Below are 11,814 nucleotides of genomic sequence, written 5' to 3'. Positions count from 1 at the left end.
GTGCAGTACATTTTAAATGTCTTTTTTAATGTCATTTTCAACAACAATGAAACACACATATATAATAATGACACCAGATCCCACTGTCAGACGCTTCATACACTCAATAAAGTTGGTGTATAGGATTCATTTTCAAACAATTTTCACTCAGAAATTGGTAGTAAACTTCACAATTACGAAGAAACGGCAACACATTTTGAAGAAGAAAAACTGAAATGGTATTTTCTTGTAAAATGTACTTTAACAACTTCAAAAAAAATCATTGTTTACATTGCACTGAAAAAAAAAACGATTGGTGTAGGATTTACTTTGTAACAATTTTCATATCTAGAAAACTTCACACATAAAGAAACTGCAACAAAAAAATCTGTGTTTCTGTCACAAATATCTCAACATTTACTGGAGAAGAGAAATAACTGAAGATATTAAGTGTATCAAAATGAAAAAGACCAAATGCAAAAGGAGTAAAGACACTTGTAATGTGACATCATTGGTTATTACGTTTGACCAATACAGACATAAAGTCAAATCTTTCCGGAGATACAGCCTCATATGCAGTTGGGCATTATGCCATCAAATTCAGCAAAAACTGTTTTGTTTATCGACACGAAATCCATAACATTTTGTTGGCACGGTCTGAAGATGATGTTTTCAAAATGGTGGACAGGAAGTCCAGCTGATTATGGCAATATTGGGATTGTATGTTCTCGGCATGACCCAAAGAATCCATTAAGACCAGTTTCATTACAATAGGCCAAATTAATCAAAAGCTATTAGCATTTGAAGAAATGTCATTATAAGTTTTAAACACAAGGTGGCGCTGTCTCAGCTTTTTGAGTACCTTCAGGGCAAGGTGTGGATTACACAGTTTTGTTAATGATACGACAATGTGTTCGTAAAATATAGCATTTTACAACTAAATAAAAAATGTCCAACGCCCAAATTGGCCGATATGGGTATAATTCGACTCAGTGCGCTACACCGAATCTAAAGAAACCAGTTTTTGTTCAGAAGTTATAAGCGATTTTCCATATCTTCTGACCACTAGGTGGCACTGTGCTGAAACTGTGCAGGTACACTCAACTCATGGTTGTCATAACACACACCAAGTTTGGTCAGAATACGCTAAAGCTTTGCAGAGATATAGCCTCACGTTCATTTTGGCGTGCTCTTCGTAGAATTTGTTAACGAGTTATTCAAAAACAGTTTGACCAATCAACTCTTGTTTTTGTCTGGTAGGATTTGAGTGAAAACTGGACAAACATTCTAGGAGGAGATAGAAAAAGTTTTTTCGGAAAATTTAATATGGCGGAAAAATGAGGGAAGATTTGAGTTTCTAGCACTTACGGTTCAGAAGTTATTAGCTTAAATTTGGACAGCAGGTGGCGCTAGAGCGATGGAGATAGAGACGCCAAAATTGGTGTGTTTGATGTTCAGACTGTTCTCTATCTGTGTGCCAAATGTCACAACTTTTTACCATACGCTTCTATGGGCTGCCATAGACTTCAATAGAAGAACACTAACGAATATAGTTGTTACCTACGCATTTTCGGGACAATCGAATAAACGGTCTAGGTAGAGTTCGAAAAGTAGGTTTTTATGATGAAAATGTCATCATATGATTTCATTGAATCATCTTGAGCCAAGGACTAAGAGGAAAAAAATATTTAGTTTCTAGCCCTTACGATTAAAAAGTTATAGGCATAAACGTGAACACAGATTTGGACAGCAGGTGGCGCTAGAGGGATTGAGATAGAGACGCCAAAATTGGTGTGTTTGATGTTCAGACTGTCCTCCATCTGTGTGCCAAATCTCACAACTTTTTACCATACGGATTCCATAGACTCAAGAGCAAAAGAAGAACACTAACGAATACAATAGTTGCCTACGCATTTTCGGGACAATCAGACAAACGTCTAGGAGGAGTTCGAAAATATAGGTTTTTAGGAAAATCAAAAACGGCATAATGATGGAAAATGTCGGCATATTTAATCAAACTGTCTTGAGCCAAGAAATCAGAGAGAATTTAGAGTTTAGTTTCTATCCCTTACGGTTCAGAAGTTATTAGCTTAAACATAGGGCAAATTTGGACAGCAGGTGGCGCTAGAGGGATTGAGTTAGAGACGCCAAAATTGGTGTGTTTGATGTTTTGACTGTTTTCTATCTGTGTGCCAAATCTCACAACTTTTTACCATACGGATTCCATTGACTCAAGAGTGGAAGAAGAAGAACACTATCGAATACAGTCGGTGCATACGCATTTTCATGAAAATCAGACAGACGGTCTAGGAAGAGTTAGAAAAAGTAGGTTTAGGAAAACTCAAAAATGCCGTAAAAATGTTCATGATGGAAAATTATGTCTTATGATTTAGTCGAATCATCATCCAAGAGATCAAAGGGAAATTAATTAATTACATTTATTTCTAGCCCCTGTGGTTCAAACTTTATTAGCTTAAACGTGCACAAATTTGGACAGCAGGTGGCGCTAGAGCGATGGAGATAGAGGCGCCAAAATTGGTGTGTTTGATGTTCAGACTGTTCTCTATCTGTGTGCCAAAGTTCATAACTTTTTACCATACGCTTCTATGGGATTCCATAGAATCTAGAGCGGAAAAAGAAGAAGAACACTAACGAATATAGTCGGCGCCTTTCGCATTTTCGTAAAAATCAGACAGACGGTCTAGGAGGAGTTAGAAAAAGTAGGTTTTTAGGAAAAATCGAAAATGGTGTAAAAATTCCATTATGTAAAATGATGTTATTTGATTTCATTGAATCATCTTTAGTCAAGAAATCAGAGGAAAAAGATTTGAGTTTCTAGCCCTTTACGATTAAAAAGTTATAGGCATAAACGTGCGCAAATTTGGACAGCAGGTGGCGCTAGAGCGATGGAGATAGAGACGCCAAAATTGGTGTGTTGGATGTTCAGACTGTCCTCTATCTGTGTGCCAAATGTTACGGTTCTATGGGAACCACACTAACGAACACTAACGAATACAATAGGTACTAATAAAAATAATCTTGTTTTCCTTTAAGCTTGTTTGTCTGATATCTTTTCTTGTTTTAAGCAAAAACTCACTTCAGTTTGATTCATAAAACAAGACTCTGCTTCTCCAGTAAATGTCTTGATTTAAGAATGTGGAGATATTTGTGCTGGAAAACAAGACACAAAAAAAGTATTTTCTTGTAAAACACACCCCAGTAATCTTAAAGGTCGTGATCCCATTTTTCAAAACTTTAGTTAGTGTGTAATGTTGCTGTTAGAGCATAAATAATACCTGTAAAATTAGAGATATTTTATTAATCAGAAGTTCCCTTTCAAAGCCTACAGCGAACGGCCGGTTTGTTCTACATCCTGGTACTTCCTGCTGTAATTACGTCAGTAGAGCAGTTTGATGACTAAACTCCGCCCACCAGAATACGCACAAAAGGGGGCGTGGTCTTGTTGCTCTCCCGCGTGGAGAAGAGGAAGTGTTGCGTTTGTAGAGTGTGTTTGTCGCAATGTCGTCCAGACGCTGTTATTTTAATCCCGGAGTCAAATCACCTTTGTTTGGCCTTCAGGGACACTGTAGTTTGAGCGCGTTAATCTCACCATCATGGTAAGAGGCGTGGCCTTTCCGGGAAACGTGCGCTAAGCTGCTGTCCAATCACAACACGGGAACCGCTGGCCCAATCAGAACTCGTTACGTATTTCTGAAAGGAGGGACTTCATAGAATAAGGAAATCATCAGGACGTTTTTAGGACAGTGAAAACAGCGCTATACAGATCAGTAAATTGTGTGAAAAATACGTTTTTTTTACACGCGAAACATGAACACATGTTATATAGAGACAGAGTGACACGCGTTATAATCTGAAGGCCACGCCCACCGGGGGGGGAAACAATCCAACGCTCTCCATTAACTTTGCATTGCGTGAAACGCCTCCTTGTCATTTCGGACTTATAACAAAAAACAGAACAATGTCTAAAAGCTGATATGAGACAAAGTGTACAGCAAACAAGCTAAACAAAACCCAGAAGCAAAAACCCAGATGTTTTTATAAGCTGTTGACCCAAAAAACGAGCGTTTAAAGGGTTAGTTCACCCAAAAACTGTAAATTGTGTCATTAATGACTGAGCCTCATGTGGTTGGACACCCGTCAGACCTCCGTTCATCTTCAGACACAAATGAAGATATTTTAGTGTAAATCTGATGCTCTGAAAGGCCTCCATTGGCTCAACTTTACACTCTCAAGACCCTTAAAAGACACTAAAGACTAAAGTTACAAAGTCCATCTCACTACAGCGGCTCTACAATAACTTTATGAAGACGAGAATAGTTTCTGTGCGCAAAAAAACCCTAAATAACGACTTATATAGTGATGACGATTTCAAAACACGGCCTCATGAAGCTTCGAAGCGTTATGAATCAGTGAGTCGATTCAGCGGTTTGAAGCGTTATGAATCAGTGAGTCGATTCAGCGGTTCAGAGCGTTATGAATCAATGAGTCGATTCAGCGGTTCAGAGCGTTATGAATCAGTGAGTCGATTCAGTGGTTCAGAGCATTATGAATCAGTGAGTCGATTCAGCGGTTCAGAGCGTTATGAATCAGTGAGTCGATTCAGCGGTTTGAAGCGTTATGAATAAGTGAGTCGATTCAGCGGTTTGGAGCGTTATGAATCAGTGAGTCGATTCAGCGGTTTGAAGCGTTATGAATCAGTGAGTCGATTCAGCGGTTCAGAGCATTATGAATCAGTGAGTCGATTCAGCGGTTCAGAGCGTTATGAATCAGTGAGTCGATTCAGCGGTTTGAAGCGTTATGAATCAGTGAGTCGATTCAGCGGTTCAGAGCGTTATGAATCAGTGAGTCGATTCAGCGGTTCAGAGCATTATGAATCAGTGAGTCGATTCAGCGGTTCAGAGCATTATGAATCAGTGAGTCGATTCAGCAGATTGGATCGCGAAATTTCAGCAGTTTGGATTGTTTCCCCCCCGGTGTGGGCGTGGCCTCTATTGCACACTGTAAACACAATCAAAGCTTCAAAAACACAGGAACAGATTTTTTCAGCAACAGATTCAGCGTTTCACTCATGCCGGTTTGAGGTAGTTATAAAGGCCTTTCAGACCTCCTTGCAGAACCTCCTTAATGGGCTTCACCAGTGGATTGTGGACTATGTGCAGCCCCTTATCGAGAGGATGGCAGGCGAGCTTCTCCAGCCGGCGGAGCTTGTACATCTCATCAGGGACGCTCTGAAGATCGTTGAAGTCCACATTCAGCAGCTCCAGGCCCGTGAGCCGGCACAGCGTCCGGGGCAGCGAGTGCAGCGAGTTCTGCTCCACGATCAGGATCTTGAGGTTCACCAGCTCCTGGATCTTGTCGGCCAGGTTCTCCAGGCGGTTGTGGGCCAGATGCAGGAAGACGAGGCTCCTCATGCTGTAGACGCAGGCCGGGATGTGCTGGATGTGGTTGTGGCTGAGGTTGAGCTTGGCCAGCTTGCGCATGTTGGACAGGCCATTGGGGAGCGCGCTGATCTGGTTATTGGCCAAGCTCAGGACCTCCAGGTTGGTGCAGTTTCCGAGCTCCTCCGGAACGTCGCTCAAGCGGTTCCTGTGCGCGAAAAGCACGCGCAGATTCCCGAGCCGGCCGATCTCCGGCGGGAGCTCGGCGAGTTCGTTCCCCCACAGGTTGAGGATCACCAGGTTCTCCAGATTCCCCAGCCCGGATGGCAGAAGCGACAGAACGTTTAAGGAGAGATTGAGCTTCTGGAGCTCTTGGAGCTCCCAAAGTTCTTCGGGCATCTCCTCCAGACCTCGCATGGCCAGACTAAGCGTGCTGAAGCCCAAATGTCGAGTCGTGTGTTTGCGGATCCGGTCGGCGGACGATAAATTCTCCACGCAACTGGTTTTCCGCCGCGGCTGCCGCTTTGAGTCCTCGGAGCTGGGCTTCCGTCCGGATGTTCTCGGGGCGGAGTCGCTGCTCGCGTGATGCTTCGACAGGTTTTGCCTCAAGAGGAACATCTTTCTGATAGATGCTCAATACGCTGAAGTTCTCCGAGTGTGGGTCTGAGTCTTTGTCCTGGTTGAGGATGAGCGTTAGTGACGTTAGCATGAGCAGCTGTCAGTGTCACTACAGCTGAACCCAAGACCTTTCATGCACATAAGCAATGGAATCACTGCAAAGTCATTAAACCCTTTTCTACACACACTCGTGTGTATTTATACACACTCCATTAGCAGACGCGCATGCCAGGGTTATTGTAGACTAAAATTAAATCTAGAAAATACATTTTTGTTACTTCAAATGTCAAATGAAATAGTGTTGGCCAATGCACATAATTTTCATTTAGTTCTAAAGTAGTAAAACTTAAGCTACTAAAAATAAACGAAAATTACTAAATAAAAAATATTAAATATTGTAATATTTAAATATCTATTGAAATAATAATAATACACCTCCATTAGCAGACGTGCATGCCAGGGTTATTATTGTTATTGTAACTAAAACTAAAATTAAATCCATAAAAATATATTTTTGTTACTTGAAATAAAATTATAATAATTGAAAATAAAATAAAATAAAAATGAAATACAACAAAACAAAATAAAATAAATACAACAAAATAAAATAAAACAAATACAATAAAACAAAATTAATACAACAAAATAAAATAAAATAAATACAACAAAACAAAATGAATAAAATAATAAAATAAATTAAAATAAAATAAATACAACAAAATAAAATAAAATAAATACAACAAAATAAAATAAATACAATAAAATATAATAAATACAACAAAACAAAATAATAAAATAAATTAAAATAAAATAAAATAAATACAACAAAACGAAACAAAATAAAATAAATACAACAAAATAAAATAAAATAAATACAACAAAACAAAATAAAATAAAATAAAAAAACACAAAAAAACAAACAAAAAAAATATATTTTTTGAGCTAGTTGCCAAGGAAACATTTCTAATTTCGGTTTAAACTTGAACTACTAAAACAAAATAAACTAAAGCTAATAAATACAATTAATACATATATATATATATATATATATATATATATATATATATATATATATATATATATATATATATATATATATATATATATATATATATATATATATATATATATATATATATATATATATATATATATATGTATATATATATATATATATATATATATATATATGTATATATATATATATATATATATATATATATATATATATATATATATATATACATATACACACACACACACACACACACACTTCCATTAGCAGATGTGCATGCGAGGGTTATTATTATCTAAAATTAAAACCATAGAAAAGTTGAAGAACTGAATTAACAAAACTAAAATAAATGAAAACTAATAAATACAAATGAATAAATACTTTATAGACAAATAAAAAATAACTAAAATTACAATTGAAATAAAATGTAATTCAAAATATACACAGAAACTATAATAGTATATATATATATATATATATATATATATATATATATATATATATATATATATATATATATATATATATATATATATGTATATATCAATGATGGTAAAGTAAGAGTGGCATGAGAAACTGTCTCTATATATATCGATGTTCAGCCTGGGGTTCATCACGACTGAAAGCACAGTTAAGCCGACAGGACATCATCATATCTCCATCATAATCTCATCACTGATGCAGACGCGACAGAGACGGCAGACTTTATACATCCCATCATGTGCTTAAGAGACAGAAACACGGGAGAAGAATCTCAATCAAAGAGAAAACGAGAGGAAGAACACGAGGAAGAGGAAGAGGAAGACCATTTATACCAGATGATCTGTGTGTGTGTGTGTGTGTGTGTGTGTGTGTGTGTGTGTGTGTGTGTGTGTGTGTGTGTGTGTGTGTGTGTGTGTGTGTGTGTGTGTGTGTGTGTGTGTGTGTGTGTGTGTGTGTGTGTTCATCATCTGAACTCCAGCACATGCGTCTGATAGAGATGCTTAAAGTAGAATTCAGCCCTAAACACATTAATCTCGATCTGAACTAGAAATCGTGTGTGTGAACAGGCTAAAGTGTGTTTAAAAGACATAAATCACTGCAAACTGAAAGAGGAACAAGATGATAAATGAACCAGAGGTGACCCACAAGAGAGAAACCTATCCAGGTTACGCACGACGCTATAATGATCAGGGAAATGAGAGAGAGAGCGTGTGTGTGTGTGTGTGTGTGTGTGTGTGGAGAGAGAGAGAGAGAGAGAGAGAGAGAGAGAGAGACTGGAGATGTAGAGCAGGTCTGTTTGGTGCTGATCCAGCAGAACTGAATATAAACCAATTGTGTTTTTGACACTTCAGACTGATGGAGCACCACTGAACAACACACACACACACACACACACACACACACACACACACACACACACACACACACACACACACACACACACACACACACACACACACACACACACACACACACACACACACACACACACACACACACACACACACACACACACACACACACATACACTGCCCCTGCCCCTAAACCTACCCATCACACACACACACACACACACACACACACTGCCCCTGCCCCTGCCCCTAAACCTACCCATCACACACACTGATACACACACACGTACACACACACACACACACACACACACACACACACACACACACACACACACACACACACACACACACACACACACACACACACACACACACACACACACACACACACACACACACACACACACACACACACACACACACACACACACACACACACACACACACACACACACACACACACACACACACACACACACACACACACACACACACACACACACACATACACTGCCCCTGCCCCTAAACCTACCCATCACACACACACACACACACACACACACACTGCCCCTGCCCCTGCCCCTAAACCTACCCATCACACACACTGATACACACACACGTACACACACACACACACACACACACTGCACCTGCCCCTGCCCCTAAACCTACCCATCACACACACACACACACACACACACACACACACACACACACACACACACACACACACACACACACACACACACACACACACACACACACACACACACACACACACACACACACACACACACACACACACACTGCCCCTGCCCCTAAACCTACCCATCACACACACACACACACACACACACACACACACACACACACACACACACACACACACACACACACACACACACACACTGCCCCTGCCCCTGCCCCTAAACCTACCCATCACACACACACACACACACACACACACTGCCCCTGCCCCTAAACCTACCCATCACACACACTGATACACACACACGTACACACACACACACACACACACTGCACCTGCCCCTGCCCCTAAACCTACCCATCACACACACACACACACACACACACACACACACACACTGCCCCTAAACCTACCCATCACACACACACACACACACACACACACACTGCCCCTGCCCCTAAACCTACCCATCACACACACTGATACACACACACGTACACACACACACACACACACTGCACCTGCCCCTGCCCCTAAACCTACCCATCACACACACACACACACACACACACACACACACACACTGCCCCTAAACCTACCCATCACACACACACACACACACACACACACACACACTGCCCCTGCCCCTAAACCTACCCATCACACACACACACACACACACACACACACACACACACACACACACACACACACACACACACACACACACACACACACACACACACACACACACACACACACACTGCCACTGCCCCTAAACCTACCCATCACACACACTGATACACACACACGTACACACACACACACACACACTGCACCTGCCCCTGCCCCTAAACCTACCCATCACACACACACACACACACACACACACACACACACACACACACACTGCCCCTAAACCTACCCATCACACACACACACACACACACACACACTGCCCCTGCCCCTAAACCTACCCATCACACACACACACACACACACACACACACACACACACACACACACACACACACACACACACACACACACACACACACACACACACACACACACACTCACACTGCCCCTGCCCCTAAACCTAGCCCTCACAGGAGACTGTGCAGTTCACTTTCTGTGAAAAAAAACTCATTCTGTGATTTATAAGCATTTTGAAAAGTGAGGACATGGGGAACGTCCTCATATTTCACCCTCTTTTTGTAATACCCATGTCATTATACACATTTGTGTCCTGATATTTCACAAAAACATGCCCACACACACACACATACACACACACACACACACACACACACTCTCTCTCTCACACTCTCTCTCACACACTCTCTCTATCTCACACTCACTCACTCACTCACAGGCTCAGTTCTGTGGTGTGTAAACTGTGAGTCTGATCACGTAGTAAAGCTCTAGCTCTAGTCTCTTCCTGACGTGCCCAGCAGTGCCACCCGTTACCCAGCGGGCAACAGAACCAGGTGCCAGTTTGGGGTGATGCCCGGCTCGAGCTGGAACGCGTGCAGGCCAATAACAGAGCCTGGAGACAGAAGACTCTGGCACATCTCCTTCCCACCGCCAGCTGCTGGCGTGGGCACAGGAATACTGCATCATGGGACATGGGGTTTGAACATCAGTGCCCGAGGGCTGGAGGAGGTGTTCACATAAATCAGAATCAACTACAGTCATTGAGTCCTGAATAAATACAGCTGACACCATCCACTGCACCTCCACGCCATCTTATGCTGCCCGTGCTCCTACAACCACAGCTTCAATAAACGCACGTTAAAAACAGCCTGAAAGGGAAGTTGCGCTTGTCTTTTCTTCCCTATTATGACGGATATACAAGTATAAATGGCTTCGCAAACAAGAACAAATGTAGGCGGGGCTTGAGTGTGTCTGTGGGGAATTTCTTGGATGGTTGTGGTTTGCTATTGGTGGATCTCATTTGAGTGACAGGTGGCCCCGCCCTCATCATCAGAGAAGAGAAGATTTACGGACTGGTCAATAAAAGCTAGTAAAGCTGGGTGTCGTTAGCATAGCAGTGGAAATTAATAAAACTAAACTAAAAATGTGTCCATTGGAAGTAAATAAATGATAAATAAAAGAGGGCCCAAGACCGAGCCTTGGGGAACACCCCAAGTGTGATGGCTTGAATCTGAAGTTTTTGAGTTGTACCAAGGGAGGCCAGCCTGTCCAGGAGAATGTTCTGGAAGTAAAGTCTGCTGACCAGAATCCGCTGCCACCCAAGTAGGAGGGGACGCTCAGGCGACCTTGAGCAAAGTTCTCTAAAAGTTCTCTAAAGTTGATGAAAATCTTTACAAGACATTAGGGATGTTCCTAAAACGTCCTCCTTTGGTTATGAAAATGCTGCAGTTCAAGATACCTGATATGACTTTAGGGGAACATTCCATTTTGGTTATTCTATGGTCACACGGCAACGTTACAAAGATTTGGGATTCTAACAGAACGTTCCCATATCCATATGGTTCCCTGTTAGTCATATAATAACGTTCCCGATATTAATTTAGGGAGGCTTTCCATTTTGTATATTCTATGGTCACATGGCAACGTTACAAAGATTTGGGATGTTAAAAGAACGTTCCCATATGGTTCCCTGTTAGTTATATAATAACGTTCCCAATATTAATTTAGGGGAACATTCCATTTTAGATATTCTATGGTCACATGGCAACATTACAAAGATTTGGGACACTAACAGAACGTTCCCATATGATTCCCTGTTAG

General features: G+C 41.1%; 1 protein-coding gene across 1 annotated transcript; it reads right to left on the bottom strand.

Moving 5' to 3' along the window:
* Window positions 1-6,034, bottom strand: LOC307127947 (uncharacterized protein). Its single transcript, XM_079819445.1, has 2 exons — window positions 2,155-6,034; window positions 1-1,788 (listed from the first exon to the last, which is right to left on the bottom strand). Exon 1 carries the CDS (start codon window positions 5,994-5,996, stop codon window positions 5,067-5,069), a length of 930 nt encoding a protein of 309 aa, XP_079675571.1. The 5' UTR covers window positions 5,997-6,034; the 3' UTR covers window positions 1-1,788; window positions 2,155-5,066.
* Window positions 6,035-11,814: the final 5,780 nt, after the last annotated feature.

This window comes from Gobio gobio (assembly GCF_949357685.1).
Source record: "Gobio gobio genome assembly, chromosome: 6".
Lineage (NCBI taxonomy): Eukaryota > Metazoa > Chordata > Actinopteri > Cypriniformes > Gobionidae > Gobio > Gobio gobio.
This window is presented reverse-complemented; position numbering and strand designations above follow the sequence as displayed.